Source organism: Bombina bombina, chromosome 7 (assembly GCF_027579735.1).
Source record: "Bombina bombina isolate aBomBom1 chromosome 7, aBomBom1.pri, whole genome shotgun sequence".
Classification (NCBI taxonomy): domain Eukaryota; kingdom Metazoa; phylum Chordata; class Amphibia; order Anura; family Bombinatoridae; genus Bombina; species Bombina bombina.
Window position 1 is genome coordinate 226,916,307 of NC_069505.1, and position 18,504 is coordinate 226,934,810.

The following is an 18,504-nucleotide window of genomic DNA, read 5'->3' on the forward strand; positions in this document are numbered from 1 at the left end:
TGATACACTGATCATAATATAAAAATGTATTATGTATAGTAAAAACAAAAACTTATATATTCATTTTATATTATTATTTATAATTATTTGTTTGACTGCTTTCGCTGTAAAAAAAGATATGCTTGTACCACACTCACTATAGAGGGGCCAACATAAAAACTCACTAAAGGTTTTTTTCAAAATGCTGCAAATTACCTTAACAAGCTACAAACTACACAGTAATTGCTTAGAGCAGTTCATAGACTTCTTTACAGCTAATGTAAATGAAGGAAGATAAAAAAAAAAAAGGAGCTTTGCGAATCAATTTTTTTTACAGTTTTACATTTATTTTGCAAACATCTGATAATTCAGTACTTAAAGGGACACTAAACCCAAATTCTTCTTTCATGATTCAGATAGAGCAGCAATTCTAAGCAACTTTCTAATTTACTCCTATTATCATTTTTTCTTTGTTCTCTTGCTATCTTTATTTGAAAAAGTAGGAATCTAAGCTTAGGCCCATTTTTGGTTCAGAACCCTGGGTAGAGCTTGCTGATTGGTGGCTACATTTAGACACCAATCAGCAAGTGCTACCCAGGGTGCTGAACAAAAAAATGGTCCGACTCCTAAGCTTAGATTCCTGCTTTTCAAATAAAGATAGCAAGAGAAGGAAGAAAGATGTATAATAGGAGTAAATTAGAAAGTTGATTCAAATGACATGCTATATTTGAATCATGAAAGAATTTTTTTTATCCCTTTAATTGCTGATATAAACTATGCGTGAATATAAAATCCCGTTACGGTCCCTTTATGTTATAAGCCAGAAACGATGGTGCAGATGTGTTAATTGACAAACAGATTTGCACATACCTCTTTGCTAATATCCAGATCATAATCTTCTGGCTCTAAATCCAGTTCTGTGACATGAATAGCTTTCACTTTCAACCATTCACTTTCGTCTTTATCTTTGTCCTCTACTTCGCGAGCCGCCCTCTCCAGCAACTGCAAATCAAATTCTTGTTCCCGTTTCCACTGATAACAGAGAAAAAACAGGTTAGCTGTCTGCGTCTATTCTGCCAGATAAGACGAAATGTCACTTTCTTTAGAGAGGTAACAGGCTTTCTGTGACATCAGCTTGTATGTATATTTAAACATATATGATTAACAACAGTGTCGAGAGACATTACATTTCTATTGCAATTATTGATTTGGAGTCTAACAAATGAAATTAGACCTATCTATAGTGTATCACAAGAGAAATGCTTACCAAAAACACTCTATATTTATATATATTATACTCACTGTTTATATAAAACATTATTATTAATATCCATAAAATATATTTAAATATATTATTCAGCTGTGTTATAAAACTGATTTGATTAATTTGGGAAAGTGGTGTAAATGACTGTGCATCTTATAAGCAGCATTAATTAAATACAGTTGTATGCAAAGGTTTAGGCACCTCTGACAATTTCCATGATTTTCATTTATAAATAATTGGGTGTTTGGATCAGCAATTTCATTTTGATCTATCAAATAACTGAATGACACAGTAATATTTCAGTAGTGAAATGAGGTTTATTGGATTAACAGAAAATCTGCAATATGCATCATACCAAAATTAGACAGGTGCATAAATTTGGGCACCTTTGTCATTTTGTCGATTTGAATACCTGTAACTATCTAGCACTGATTAATTGGAACACACAATTGGTTTTGTGAGCCTATTAAGCCTTGAACTTCATAGACAGGTGCATCCAATCATGAGAAAAGGTATTTAAGGTGGCCAATTGCAAGTTGTTATTCTCTTTGACTCTCCTCTGAAGAGTGGCAACATGGGGGCATCAAAACAACTCCCAAATGACCTGAAAACAAAGATTAATTATCCCCATGTGCATGATCAGAGAGGGACTTTCATGCTCATTATACCTGTGCGCATGATCAGAGAGGGACCTTCATGCTCATTATCCCTGTGCACATGGTCAGAGGGGGACCTTCATGCTCATTATCCCTGTGCGCATGATCAGAGAGGGACCTTCATGCTCATTATCCCTGTGCACATGATCAGAGGGGGACCTTCATGCTCATTATCCTTGTGCACATGATCAGAGGGGGACCTTCATGCTCATTATCCCTGTGCGCATGATCAGAGAGGGACCTTAATGCTCATTATCCCTGTGCGCATGATCAGAGAGAGACCTTAATGCTCATTATCCCTGTGCGCATGATCAGAGAGGGACCTTCATGCTCATTATCCCTGTGCGCATGATCAGAGAGGGACATTCATGCTCATTATCCCTGTGCACATGATCAGAGAGGGACCTTCATGCTCATTATCCCTGTGTGCATGATCAGAGAGGGACCTTCATGCTCATTATCCCTGTGCGCATGATCAGAGAGGGACCTTCATGCTCATTATCCCTGTGCGCATGATCAGAGAGGGACATTCATGCTCATTATCCCTGTGCGCATGATCAGAGAGGGACCTTCATGCTCATTATCCCTGTGCGCATGATCAGAGAGGGACCTTCATGCTCATTATCCCTGTGGGCATCATCAGAGAGGGAACTTGATGCTCATTATCCCTGTGCGCATGATCAGAGAGGGACCTTCATGCTCATTATCCCTGTGGGCATCATTAGAGAGGGACCTTTATGCTCATTATCCCTGTGCGCGTGATCAGAGAAGGACCTTTATGCTTGTTACAATAATGATGTTTGGATTAAGTAATATTTGTATGTTCAAATGAACTATGAAAAAACTAAGTGTTCAGGGGATTAGATCATCTAATTTTTAACTAATGTATATTTAAAAATGGCAGCTAGTGCACAGTCATTTTCACTAGATTCTCTAATTCCTCCAATTCAGTCTCATTTCCATTTCAAAGAGGACATGAGAGTCAAAATAACATTTAATAAAAACAAAGAAATTTAACATTATACTTTTATCATTTTTTTTTTCTTGGTTTCCTTTCCATAAGAACATACGGAGGTAGGCTTAGGAGTGTACATGTGTCCTAAGCACTAGAAGTATAACTATTGCCAACAAAGCTGCCACATGGTGCTCAAGACACAGACACATTACTGAGAATACCTCAGTATGCTCTTGTGGAAAGCTATTGGGGGGAGTGTCTCTGTTTTTGTTAGCAGGACTGTGTCAGGAGGGGACAGGGTTCCAAAGCCAATAGTGGGTGGGGCTGTGGGTGTGTCTAGGTGATTTATGGGCATATTGATGATTTATGGGCAGGTCTAATGGCGGTCTTAAAGGGACAGAGCTCAGAATTAGGGACTGTCCCTCTCAAAAAGGGACAGTTGGAAGGCACAGGAGTAATGCCCAATCCGGTATGACTAGTAGGTGGTTAAATATTTTAACCAAATCATCTTACCGCAGCGGAAACATTTTTTTAGCGAGCCCTATATTAGCCCCCTCATTTTGCTCGTAGTGGCTTGAAAGGACAATAAACCCAAATTATTTCTTTTCATGATTCAGACAGAGAATACAATTTTAAACAACATTCCAAATTACTTCTACTATATAATTTGCTTTATTCTTTAGATATACTTTGTTGAAGAAATAGCAATGCACATTGGTCAGCCAATCACACGAGGCATCTATGTGCAGCCACCAATCAGCAGCTACTGAGCCTATCTAGATATGCTTTTCAGGAAAGAATATATAGAGAATGAAGCAAATTAAATTATATAAATAAATTACAAAGTTGTTTAAAATTGTATTCTTTATCTGAATCATGAAAGAAAAATGTGGGGTTTAATGTCACTTTAAGTGCTGCACGTGGGCACAATCAAAATACAGCTGTAGCATTTAGCGCTTCGTAAGACCTGAAATAAACCATTATTATTAATGTTATGGCACAGAACTCCATAAAGAACTATATCTCATGATGCATCTTGTTGCCTAGTAATGTGGCCATATTGGACACTGTTTTGTTTACCCAGATCATTTCAGGTCACCTTGTCTAGTTCATTTTTTTTCAGTTTGTCATTTTTCATGGTTTGTCTGTGTTTCTTCCGTACGTGTCTGTTTAATGCAGCGTTTGATGTGGTTGGACACCTTTGTGTTGTACTTGCTATCTGGGTGTGCACATTTCTTTACTGCCTTTCCTTGACCCATACAGTGAAAACACTTCTGCCTGGCAATTCAACAGTTCGATTCTGGTGCTGGCCTTTGGTTTACCTTCACTTACCCTTCTGGACACTCCTAGCCCCTGGCACTGCCCGTGGTTACCGACCTCTGCCTGGCCAGTGGTTTCGCCAGATAGTGGCACTTACCTCCCAGCATAATGGCTGACCACCCCAACTGTAACCTTCCCCCTGCTTTTCCCATCACCAGTCTCCTATGCTCCCCCGGCCAGAGCCCTACTCATGGTATGCCTGGCCCCGAGCTCACCTCACACCCTTGGCCCTGCCCTTCATATTGTAAACCCCCCACAACCCCCCCCCCCCCCCCGATTTATCCTTTCTAGCAATGGCCCTGGGCCTGACAATACATGAGGGTCTGCCTTGTACCATTCTATGCCTTTTCCTAACCTACTACTGCCCACTACCATTTCTGCCAGTGGGTTACATCCAGAGAGATAAAGAAGTACTCACTCTACCACTACTCAGTTACTGGGTCCCTTCCTGGATGAACATTTGCAACTTGGCTTTGTGGCGCTCCATCTGCTTAGCACTTGTATAATATCCAACATGAATCTTACTTCATGTCCCCATAGAAGTCTATTATGTGAAGGATTTAGTGCACCCCATAATTACACATTGTACACAATTAGAATAGAGCATTAAATACCATAAAGCCTAAATTGTGTGTGGTTTTTGTGTGATCTGTCTGTGACCACATTGTATATATTCCCCTATAACAAACATCTATCACAATCTTCATCTAATTTACTGTTGATAAATCTTGAAAGACTTCAAGAAGAGATTAAACTTTATACATACCGAAGTCATGAATCAGACTGCAAGTTTTTTTTCTGCTAAAACAAAAACACATTCATGCACAAGCGCTTGTTAAAATGTAGATTGTCAATTTGTGCCTTTCTTTCACCATATTTACATTACAACGGTATACAACATAGCATAGTACATCATCAACTCATTTAAACCAGGCAATATTATTAAGTAGAACTGTCATAAGAAGAAAAAAAATCTGTAAATCTTGAGTGGTGTTATGTTGTTTTATTGTAGTTCAGATATGTACATTAAAAAGTTTTGAGTTTAACATTTTCCCAAAATATTTTGATAATCTAAATTTATACCAAAATTTAACAATGGAATAAAACGTATTATTTTTATAAAGTTAAAAGTATCTTGCATTTGTAACTATGCAGTATAATATATTTTATTTCAGTTATTGCTTTTCTGCCTTATAGACATAAACCCTTTTTATATTAGAGAACAAATAGGAAATGTAGTTATTGTCTGAGCTACTAATAAACTGCAATCAAAGCGTATTTGGCTATTTGTTATGTTGATTAAAAGGACAGTAAATAACTTGTAGTAGCAACATTTTTCTTTTGTCTTTGAGCTATAATAGGACAACCTGTTTACTGCAATTATTTTTCAATGGCCAAATTCTACAAAGCACTTTGCTTATTTGGAGGAGCCAACCTGTGATTTAGTCTAGAGATGAGAGGGCCTTGCCACTGTCATTGTGTTAACAATATTCCCATAGCTAGGCTTCAGCAGAAGCGATGCCACTGTCATTGTGTTAACAATATTCCCATAGCTAGGCTTCAGCAGAAGCGATGCCACTGTCATTGTGTTAACAATATTCCCATAGCTAGGCTTCAGCAGAAGCGATGCCACTGTCATTGTGTTAACAATATTCCCATAGCTAGGCTTCAGCAGAAGCGATGCCACTGTCATTGTGTTAACAATATTCCCATAGCTAGGCTTCAGCTGAAGCGATAAAGTGCAAACTAGGGAGCTGTGTGTAGTAAAATAAGGCAAATCCTGCCATGCGCTCTATCAGTTTTCAGTATTTGGAAAAAAACCTATTTCAAACTTAAAGGGACATAAAATCTTTCATTTTTCTTTCATGATTAAGATAGGACATGCAATTTTAAACAATTTTCCAAGTAACTTATAATTTAATTTGTTCTCTTTGTATCATTTTATGAAAAGAATACCTAGGTATGATTGGGAGCAGCAATGCACTACAGGGAGCTAGCTGCTGATTAGTGGCTTCACATATATATATATATATATATATATATATATATTCTATATATGCCTTGTCACTGGTTTACGTGATGTGCTCAGCTAGCTCCCAGTAGTGCATTGCGGCTCTTTCAGCAAAGGATACTGAAGATATTGAAGCACATTTGATAATAAAATAAAATGGATAGTTTCTTATAATTGTATGCTCTGAGTTATGAAAGAAAACATTTGGGTTTCATGCCTCTTTACATGAAAAGGGGCAAAATAAATAAAGAATATTGTAAAGCTGTTTTCTTGTGAATAATGAACCATGTTAATTTATAAGCTGTATTTACTGCCCATATCAGTTATATATCATGGATTAACAACTATGTGCATCAGATGGGGTTTGCGAATCAGCACAAAAAGGGTTTATATCATATTATGCTGTGTGGTGAAATCTGATGAAAAGTAACTAAGGCAAAACCAAAGGGGGAAAAAGTATCCGTTCACCAGCTAGAACCCTAATCATTTATTCTGCTTTAGCTGCTACTTAAAGACATAGTCTAGAAAGAAAAGGAAAAAAGGTAACTGATCTATTTCATTACAGCAGATTACAACAGAGGGTTAAACAAATAAAGCTGTGAATAAAATTAGCAAGGGCAAATTATATAGTTATAGACGTTAACGTGACATTAAACACTAACTACATGTTATAAGTATAGTACTGAGGGTATTCCCCACGTCCCTCTAGTCATGGGTGCCGCCATGTTGAAATCTAGGTTTCCCTACAATCCGGTGCTGACCTGTTTGCACATGTGTAGTAACTCTCCTTCAGATACCTGCAGTGTAACTAAGGGTCTATTATGGCAACACCCATGCGTAAAGAGAGGTGCATGAGATGTATTTAGTGTATAGTGTCCCTTTAAATTGTTTTAAAAATGCTCTAATGAAAACAGGTGATATTTTCTAGAAAACGTCTTTACTACTATCATCCAAATGAATCTAGATCTCATAAGAACGGATAACTCCTGTCCCACAATCTCTTCTAAGTAGGGATCAATGTTTGATTCACAAAAGCAACAGAGGCGATGTGATAACAATTAATTCCCCAATGTCATTAGAAATGGTACAAGGCAACGTCACTTATCACTGGATCTGAATTGCAATCAGATGCTGGTAGGAAAGAAGATATTGATCACCACCCAGTTGATTATAATTGAAAAACAATAGTGTATTGAATAAAAACCTGCATTAAATGCTCTGAATAAAACAGTGAAAATATTTCCTTAATGGCACAGTGGGATTTAAAAAAAACGTGAATGAGATGTCAGAGAAATAAAAGTGGTGTTTTATAATCCTTAAAAAAACATGACCTAAAGGAAATACACAGCATAAGGTGGTTTTAAAAAAAATAATAAAAAAAAAATACTTCCAGGTTGCTTCTAAAGGTAACATTGAATTATTCAGATGTGCCTGTAAGGGGAATATATTAGTTATAACTTTCCTTTCCAGTATTGGAACATGTGTTTGTGAAATGATTAGGATTACTATAAGAAGAGTCATAAGCAGACAGTTAACGGAAACTCTCGAGTATATCTGGTATATATTGCAGTTGTGAAACTACACAATAAAGGTGTGACATTATATTTACCTATTGTCACACAAATAACGGAAAATAATAAAACAAGTAGCAACTGAACTTAGTTGAATTTGAAATATTGTCCAGATAAAATATTATAGTTGTCTTTTTCACTAGTTATCGGTGTCCCTTTAATATAATAAGCTACATGGGTTAACATTATATTGATGAGTCACACAGCTTAGTGAACCAGTGTTTAAACAGATAGGTAGAACTTTGTGTTACAGTTTTTTTTTATAACCAGTCATTTAAAATATTTTATTAAAAACCTAAATAAGCACTGTGGAGGAAAAAAAAAACGTAGGAAGTTTTTAGCTGAAATCTATTGAAATGGGAGAGTTTATCCAAAAATGACATAATCTGGCATTTAGCACTTTAATTCTAGAAAAGATTAGTATTTGAGTGATCAGTAAAATTATAGCATGTACCGGATTTAACCAAACTCCAACAGGTTAATGTTCTACAAAGGAAGAAAAAGAAAAACGTCTGCATGAAAACAAAACAAACAAAACGAGGATGGATAAGTTGCAGACTACAAGCACATACAATTAATGTAAAGCTAAAAACACAAATAAAGCCTGGTAAAAATGAGCAGAGAAGTTAGCAAACATTGCAAACAAAATTAATACTTTCTGTAGCAAAAGAAAGGCACAACGCGTATGATGAGGGGAGAGAGCTTGTGCAATGAATGAATTATGCAGAAACAAAAACATAAAAAGTTACCTAAAAAGGGCGTCAAGTAGTTTTAAGTCTAAAATGTCAGACAGATAGAAATATCAGTGGTGTTATAAAACATGGAAGATTACACATATCTGTATAAATGATCTGTTAGCACCTAGTGTTTCACTGCTAGTAACACTACCCTCTTATACGAAATGACATTAACCTGTAAAGACCAAATTTACCTGTTGCAGCAATAGTAAAATGATTTCTTACAACAGTAGCTATCATGAAGACTGGCAGTGTTCAGCGCCATTGATTAGGATTTTTTTTTTTTTTTTTAAATATGATAAAATACCAGTCTTAACATGCCAAATACCAGACCACCTCTATTTGCCTCCCAAAAACCTACATATACAGTAGCTACATCAGTGACTGTGAGAACAAATGTACTGACAAAGCATCTCCAGAAACCATATATCGTGTGTTTGTGGGGCCACACAAGGTTCCAGTATGAAAAGTAGAGGGGCAACTAATAATTGCAAAGGCCAAAGACCAACTAACAAAATAATTATGCATTCAACTGGATACATAAATGAATATAAAAAAGAATCAAATATCATAAAAGAACAACGCGTTTCTTGGTTATACCACTGAGAAACACATTGTTATTCTACTATACTTGGATAGGGGAAGGCTGTGGCCAGTTTTATATATATATATTGCATTGTTTTTACTGTGCATAGATAGTGTTGCAGATTACAAGTTAATTGGAAGCTTAGTATTGTTTAAAAGAACAATTGAAGATAAGATGTTGACCAAGTTGAGCTAGTTGGGCAAATTCACCCAGACTACAATGCTGGCAAATCATGAATATTCCAATTCAATACTTGTTTTGCCATGTGTTGGGTATTTTGGAGCTACAAGCTATCCCCTATACACTGCTGCTTGTATACTTTGATTGCTGGTTTTCTTTAAATTCATGCTCAGATTAATGGATTTGCTCTACGCCCTTCTGGCGTTTGGGTTGGCTTCTCCTAGACATGCCTATATTAACTGAAAAAGTCATGGAGCTACGCCAAACCCTGCTGTGCTGAACCCATTCTCAATACAAACTAGTTTAGTTTTCTAAAATGTGCAAAAGTGCGCTCAGTGAGATTGTGCTCGTTAAGAAACTAGAAGCATGGATGGGTGGGCAGGGCCTTACAGTGGCTAAAGACATTGTTTAACGTTGTTGTTAATGTTCAAGTTAAAAAAATAGGATAATATATTTTTAAAAATTAAATCTTGAATCAAAACCCATTGATTCCTTTCCACCCTGTTGTCATTACAAAAATCCACTCAATTTCAAGCATTAAACATACGTTTTTTCCAGTCAACAACCTTTCATTAATCTGTGATTTCTTTGAACTCATTTGTAAATACTAAATTACTGTTTCACTCCAACAACATCCTAGATTAGATAGCTAGAAATGTCTGTTGCCATGCACATCATCATTAAAGTGCTTACTATCATATGCTACACATTAAAGCATGGTCCTCGATGCATTGCTAACATACTGAGCTTATGTCTGCAGAAACAGGCCGGGCGAAGGTGCGATTTGAGACAGACTGTCTGTCCCCTTGGCTGAGCGTTCGCTTGCGTTCACGGACTAAGGCCTTCTGATGTCGCTTCATCCTCTGTAGCTGTTCCTCTGCGCTCATTCGGCCTCTTTGGTTGTCACCAGAGTAAAGGCGCTCAAAGGCACTTTTTGGTCTATCCTATTTAACACAAACGAGAAAACATAATTTATGTAAGAACTTACCTGATAAATTAATTTCTTTCATATTGGCAAGAGTCCATGAGCTAGTGACGTATAGGATATACAATCCTACCAGGAGGGGCAAAGTTTCCCAAACCTCAAAATGCCTATAAATACACCCCTCACCACACCCACAATTTAGTTTAACGAATAGCCAAGAAGTGGGGTGATAAAGAAAGGAGTAAAAAGCATCAACAAAGGAATTTGGAAATAATTGTGCTTTATACAAAAAAAATCATAACCACCATAAAAAATGGTGGGCCTCATGGACTTTTGCCAATATGAAAGAAATTAATTTATCAGGTAAGTTCTTACATAAATTATGTTTTCTTTCATGTAATTGGCAAGATTCCATGAGCTAGTGACGTATGGGATAGCAATACCCAAGATGTGGAACTCCACACAAGAGTCACTAGAGAGGGAGGGACAAAATAAAAACAGTAATTTCACTGGAAAAAATAAATCCACAACCCAAATATAAGTTTATTCTCAAAAAAGAAAAAGAAAAACTTAAATCATAAGCAGAAGAATCAAACTGAAACAGCTGCCCGAAGAACTTTCCTACCAAAAACTGCTTCTGAAGAAGCAAACACATCAAAATGGTAGAATTTAGTAAATGTATGCAAAGAAGACCAAGATGCTGCTTTGCAAATCTGATCAACCGTAGCTTCATTCTTAAAAGCCCAAGAAGTGGAAACTGATCTAGTAGAATGAGCTGTAATTCTGAGGCGGGGCTTTACCCGACTCCATATAAGCTTGATGAATCAAAAGCTTTAACCACGATGCCAAAGAAATGGCAGAAGCCTTCTGACCTTTCCTGGAACCAGAAAAGAAAACGAATAGACTAGAAGTCTTCCTGAAATCTTTAGTGGCTTCAACATAATATTTCAGAGCTCTCACCACATCCAAAGAATGTAAAGATCTCTCCAAAGAATTCTTAGGATTAGGACACAAAGAAGGGACAACAATTTCTCTATTAATGTTGTTAGAATTCACAACCTTAGGTAAGAATTTAAATGAAGTCCGCAAAACTGCCTTATCCTGATGAAAAACCAGAAAAGGAGATTCACAAGAGAGATTGGATAATTTAGAAACTCTTCTAGCAGAAGAGATGGCCAAAAGGAACAACACTTTCCAGGAAAGTAGCTTAATGTCCAAAGAATGCATAGGCTCAAATAGAGGAGCCTGCAAAGCCTTCAAAACCAAATTAAGACTCCAAGGAGGAGAGATTGATTTGATGACAGGCTTGATACGAACCAAAGCCTGTACAAAACAATGAATAAGTTTAGCAATTTTCCTGTGGAATAAAACAGAAAGAGCAGAGATTTGCCCTTTCAAGGAACTTGCAGACAAACCTTTATCCAAACCATCTTGAAGAAACAGTAAAATTCTAGGAATTCTAAAAGAATGCCAGGAGAATTTATGAGAAGGACACAATGAAATATAAGTCTTCCAAACTCGATAATAAATATTTCTAGAAACAGATTTACAAGCCTGCAACATAGTATTAATCACTGAGTCAGAGAAACCTCTATGACTAAGCACTAAGCGTTCAATTTCCATACCTTCAAATTTAATGATTTGAGATCCTGATGGAAAATCGGACCGTGAGATAGAAGGTCTGGCCTTAATGGAAGTGGCCAAGGTTGGCAACTGGACATCCAAACAAGATCCACATACCAAAACCTGTGAGGCCATGCTGGAGCCACCAGCAGCACAAATGATTGCTCCATGATGATTTTAGAGATCACTCTTGGAAGAAGAACTAGAGGCGGGAAAACATAAGCAGGTTGATAACACCAAGGAAGTGTCAACGCATCCACTGCTTCTGCCTGAGGATCCCTGGATCTGGACAGGTACCTGGGAAGTTTCTTGTTTAGATGAGAAGCCATCAGATCTATTTCTGGAAGCCCCCACATCTAAACAATTTGAGAAAACACATCTGGGTGAAGAGACCATTCTCCCGGATGTAAAGTCTGACAACTGAGATAATCCGCTTCCCCATTGTCTATACCTGGGATATGAACCGCAGAAAATAGACAGGAGCTGGATTCCGCCCAAACAAGTATCCAAGATACTTCTTTCATAGCTTGAGGACTGTGAGTCCCACCCTGATGATTGACATATGCCCCAGTTGTGATATTGTCTGTCTGAAAACAAATGAATGGTTCTCTCTTCAACAGAGGCCAAAACTGAAGAGCCCTGAGAATTGCACGGAGTACCAAAATATTGATTGGTAATCTCGCCTCTTGAGATTTTCAAACCCATTTTTACTGTCAGAGATCCCCAAACAGCTCCCCAACCTGAAAGACTCACATCTGTTGTGATCACAGTCCAGGTTGCACGAATGAAAGAGGCCCCTAAAATTATATGATGGTGATCTAACCACCAAGTCAGAGAAAGCCGAACATTGGGATTTAAGGATATTAATTGTGATATCCTTGTATAATCCCTGCACCATTGGTTCAGCATACAAAGCTGGAGAGGTCTCATATGAAAACGAGCAAAGGGGATTGCGTCCGATGCTGCAGTTATGAGACCTACAACTTCCATGCACATAGCTACTGAAGGGAATGACTAAGACTGAAGGTTCCGACAGGCTGCAACCAATTTCAAACGTCTCTTGTCTGTTAGAGACAAAGTCATGGACACTGAATCTATCCGGGAACCTAAAAAGGTTACCTTTGTCTGAGTAATCAAATAACTTTTTGGTAAATTGATCCTCCAACCATGTCTTTGAAGAAACAACACTAGTTGATTCACATGAGATTCTGCAGAACGTAAAGACTGAGCGAGTACCAAGATATCGTCCAAATAAGGAAACACCGCAATACCCCGTTCTCTGATTACAGAGAGTAGGGCACCGAGAACCTTTGAAAATATTCTTGGAGCTGTTGCTAGGCCAATAGGAAGAGCAACTAATTGGTAATGCTTGTCTAGAAAAGAGAATCTCAGGAACTGATAGTGATGCGGATGAATCTGGAATATGAAGATATGCATCCTGTAAGTCTTTTGTGGACATATATTGCCCTTGCTGAACAAAAGGCAGAATAGTCCTTATAGACACCATCTTGAAAGTTGGTACTCTTACATATCGATTCAAAATCTTTAGATCCAAAACTGGTCTGAATGAATTTTCTTTCTTTGGGACATTGAATAGATTTGAATAAAACCCCAGGCCCTGTTTCTGAAACGGAACTGGCATGATTACCTTGATAACTCCAGGTCTGAAACACACTTCAGGAAAGCCTGAGCCTTTACTGGGTTCACTGGAATGCTTGAGAGAAAAAAATCTTCTCACAGGTGGTCTTACTCTGAATCCTATTCTGTAACCCTGAGAGACAATACTCTGAATCCAATGATTTTGGATCGAACTGATCCAAACATCTTTGAAGAATTTTAATCTGCCCCCTACCAGCTGAGCTGGAATGAGGGCCACACCTTCATGCGGATTTGGGGGCTGGCTTTGATCTCTTAAAAGGCTTGGATTTATTCCAATTGGAAGAAGGCTTCCAATTGGAAACATATTCCTTTGGGGAAGGATTAGATTTCTGTTCCTTATTATGTTGAATGGAACGAAAACGGTTAGAATAGCTCAAACAGACAAAATAACTACACACAAAGCCAGTGGAAGGTCAAGCTGGTGATGAGTAAGAGGCACTAAATAATTCCTAATATATCAGGTGTAGAAAAAATACTCAAAAAGGGCTCAAAATATATTCAGTGAGAAGTGAGGTATAAATAATTCTACCATATAATACTTCACTCCACTGGCTTATAAAAATAAAAATTATTCAATTAAAAATGAATAAAAAATGTATCAGTGTATAAGTGTGTGAGTCAAAATAATATCAAAGGTGTAGTTAGCAAATGAAATTATCAAATAGTGAAATAATAAAAATCAAATACTAAAATAAACAGAAATAAGTGTATGCTGAAAGGTGTCCAAATAACAACAACACAATTGTCCAGTGTACAGATAAAGTCCCATAAAGTGTTCCAATAAATGTTGCAGAAAACTTTCGGCCGCTCCTCTGGTGTGTTATGCCACAGTAACACAGACACGATATCCTAGAAAACAAAACATAGAGGGCGCCACATGGTGCAGATCAGGCAATCAACGTGCACGACAACAAAATATCCAAATAGCTACTCACGTGGTATGGAGCACAAATTGTGCAATAAGGCAGACTGGAACCTCAAGTCGTCCGGTAGACACTCAGGCAGTGGACAGGATAGGATGGTCCCACAGGGGTAGTCCCAATGTTCCTAGGTCCCACCAGAGGAAGTCCAGGGGAGGATGATTGCAGGGGGATCAGGTTCCTTAGCTGTGGCCCAAAATACACTCAGTCCCACCAGGGGGAGTCAGGAAATAAAATCCAAGGGTGTCCCTTCAGCTATGACCTATTTGATCCAATGTGAGAAAGCTGATCAAGTAGCCACTGTGAGTGTTATGGCGATTTGGATAGTGCTAGATTTTCCCAAAGATAGCAAAATAGCACAGTGTAGCAGCAGGTATAAAGCTAAAAAATATTTTAGTAAAAGTTAGGTTTAAAAAGCAACGCATTTCTCTGTGTCACAGCACGGTTTCAGCCTGAAATCTAGCACTAACCAAATCGCCATAACACTCACAGTGGCTACTTGATCAGCTTTCTCACATTGGATCAAATAGGTCATAGCTGAAGGGACACTCTTGGATTTTATTTCCTGACTCCCCCTGGTGGGGCTGAGTGTATTTTGGGCCACAGCTAAGGAACCTGATCCCCCTGCAATCATGCTCCCCTGGACTCCCTCTGGTGGGACCTAGGAACGTTGGGAATACCCCTGTGGGACCATCCTATCCTGTCCACTGCCTGAGTGTCTAGCGGACGACTTGAGGTTCCTGTCTGCCTTATTGCACAATTTGTGCTCCATACCACGTGAGTAGCTATTTGGCTATTTTGTTGTCGTGCACCTTGATTGCCTTATCTGCACCATGTGGCGCCCTCTATGTTTTGTTTTCTAGAAAACGGTTAGAAGCTTTAGATTTACCTTTAGGTTTTTTATCTTGAGGCAAAAAAACTCCCTTCCCCCCAATGACAGTTGAAATTATTGAATCCAACTGAGAACCAAATAATTTATTACTTTGGAAAGAAAGAGAAAGCAATCTGGTTTTTGAAGTCATATCAGCATTCCAAGATTTGAGCCACAAAGCTCTTCTAGCTAATATAGTTAAAGACATATATCTAACATCAATTTTGATGATATAAAAAATGGCATCACAAATGAAATTATTAGCATGTTGAATCAACTTAACAATGCTAGACAAATCATGATCTGATACTTGTTGCGCTAAAGTTCCCAACCAAAAAGTTGAAGCAGCTGCAACATCAGCCAAAGAAATTGCAGGCCTAAGAAGATGAACTGAATATAAATAAGCCTACCATAGATAAGATTCAAGTTTCCTATCTAAAGGATCTTTAAAAGTAGTACTATCTTCTGTAGGAATAGTAGTACGTTTAGCAAGAGTGGAGATAGCTCCATCAACTTTGGGGATCTTTTCCCAAAACTCCAATCTAACTGCTGGCAAAGGATACCATTTTTTAAACCTTGAAGAAGGAATAAAAGAAGTACCAGGCCTATTCCATTCTTTAGAAACCATATAAGAAATAGCATCAGGAACTGGAAAAACCTCTGGAATAACCACAGGAGGTTTATAAACAGAATTTAAACATCTACTAGTTTTAAAATCAAGAGGACTAGTTTCCTCCATATCCAATGTAATCAACACTTCTTTTAATAAAGAACAAATATACTCCATTTTAAATTAATAAGAGGATTTGTCAGTGTCAATATCTGAGGCAGGATCTTCTGAATCAGATAGATCCTCATCAGAGAAGGATAAATCAGTATGTTGCCAGTCATTTGAAATGTCATCAACTCTATGAGAAGTTTTAAAAGACCTCTTACGTTTATTAGAAGGCGGGATGGCAGACAAAGCCTTCTGAATAGAATCAGAAATAAATTCTTTTAAATTTACAGGTATATCTTGTACATTAGATGTTGAGGGAACAGCAACAGGTAATGAACTAGTACTGATGGATACATTTTCTGCATGTAAAAGTTGTTCATGACAACTATTACAATCCACAGCTGGAGATATAATCTCCACAAGTTTACAATAAATGCACTTAGTTTGGTAGAACTGTTATCAGGCAGCTGGGATCCAACAGTGAATTCTGAGACAGGATCAGATTGAGACATCTTGCAAATGTAAGAGAAAAAACAACATATAAAGCAAAATTATCAATTTCCTTATACGGCAGTTTCAGGAATGGGAAAAAATGCAAACAGCATACATAGCCCTTTGACATAGAAAAAAGGCAAGACGCAAATAAAAATGGGGTCTTAAATAATGAAAATATTTGGCGCCAAGTATGACGCACAACAAACAGAAAAATATTTTTTGGCGCCAAAAATGTCGCACTCGCGTCATAGATGACTCAACCTTGTGAAGGACTCGGCGTCAACTAAGATGCCAGAAATGATGAATTTGCGTCAATGAACGTAACTTTGCACCAAAAAATCTCACGCCAAGAATGATGCAATAAACTTTGGCATTTTGCGCCCTCGCAAGCCTAATTCTGCCCGTGAATTTAAAAGACAGTCAATTTGAAAAACAGACTATACCCCAGGTAAGAAATACATTTTCATAAAAAACATAATTTATGCTTACCTGATAAATTCCTTTCTTCTGTAGTGTGATCAGTCCACGGGTCATCATTACTTGTGGGATATTAACTGCTCCCCTACAGGAAGTGCAAGAGGATTCACCCAGCAGAGTTGCTATATAGCTCCTCCCCTCTACGTCACCTCCAGTCATTCGACCAAGGACCAACGAGAAAGGAGAAGCCAAGGGTGTAGTGGTGACTGGAGTATAATTTAAAAAATATTTACCTGCCTTAAAAAACAGGGCGGGCCGTGGACTGATCACACTACAGAAGAAAGGAATTTATCAGGTAAGCATAAATTATGTTTTCTTCTGTTAAGTGTGATCAGTCCACGGGTCATCATTACTTGTGGGATACCAATACCAAAGCAAAAGTACACGGATGACGGGAGGGATAGGCAGGCTCTTTATACAGAAGGAACCACTGCCTGAAGAACCTTTCTCCCAAAAATAGCCTCCGAGGAAGCAAAAGTGTCAAATTTGTAAAATTTGGAAAAAGTATGAAGCGAAGACCAAGTTGCAGCCTTGCAAATCTGTTCAACAGAGGCCTCATTCTTAAAGGCCCAAGTGGAAGCCACAGCTCTAGTGGAATGAGCTGTAATTCTTTCAGGAGGCTGCTGTCCAGCAGTCTCATAAGCTAAACGAATTATGCTACGAAGCCAAAAAGAGAGAGAGGTAGCAGAAGCTTTTTGACCTCTCCTCTGACCAGAGTAAACGACAAACAGGGAAGACGTTTGTCGAAAATCTTTAGTTGCCTTTAAATAAAATTTAAGGGCACGAACTACATCCAGATTGTGCAAAAGACGTTCCTTCCTCGAAGAAGGATTTGGGCACAAGGATGGAACAACAATCTCCTGATTGATATTCCTGTTAGTGACTACCTTAGGTAAGAACCCAGGCTTAGTACGCAGAACTACCTTATCCGAGTGAAAAATCAAATAAGGAGAATCACAATGTAAGGCTGATAACTCAGAGACTCTTCGAGCCGAGGAAATAGCCATTAAAAATAGAACTTTCCAAGATAACAACTTTATATCAATGGAATGAAGGGGTTCAAACGGAACACCCTGTAAAACGTTAAGAACAAGGTTTAAACTCCATGGTGGAGCCACAGCTTTAAACACAGGTTTAATCCTGGCCAAAGCCTGACAAAAAGCCTGAACGTCTGGAACTTCTGACAGATGCTTGTGTAACAGAATGGACAGAGCTGAGATCTGTCCCTTTAAGGAACTAGCGGATAACCCCTTTTCTAAACCTTCTTGTAGAAAAGACAATATCCTAGGAATCCTAACCTTACTCCAAGAGTAACCTTTGGATTCGCACCAATATAGGTATTTACGCCATATTTTATGGTAAATCTTTCTGGTGACAGGCTTCCTAGCCTGTATTAAGGTATCAATAACTGACTCAGAAAAACCACGCTTTGATAAGATCAAGCGTTCAATTTCCAAGCAGTCAGCTTCAGAGAAGTTAGATTTTGATGTTTGAAAGGACCCTGAATCAGAAGGTCCTGTTTCAGAGGTAACGACCAAGGTGGACAGAATGACATGT

At 38.0% G+C, this 18,504-nt stretch overlaps 1 protein-coding gene across 4 annotated transcripts in view; it reads right to left on the reverse strand.

The window, feature by feature from the left end:
- Positions 1 to 18,504, reverse strand: part of PLEKHA7 (pleckstrin homology domain containing A7) — a 918,161-nt gene that overhangs the window by 81,698 nt on the left and 817,959 nt on the right. For all 4 annotated transcript variants that reach the window (XM_053720631.1, XM_053720632.1, XM_053720630.1 and 1 more), the window contains 2 exons: positions 10,003 to 10,203; positions 850 to 1,011 (listed from right to left, as the gene is read on the reverse strand). In XM_053720631.1, coding sequence (XP_053576606.1) covers positions 850 to 1,011; positions 10,003 to 10,203 — 363 coding nt within the window. The remainder of the gene's footprint in view (positions 1 to 849; positions 1,012 to 10,002; positions 10,204 to 18,504) is intronic.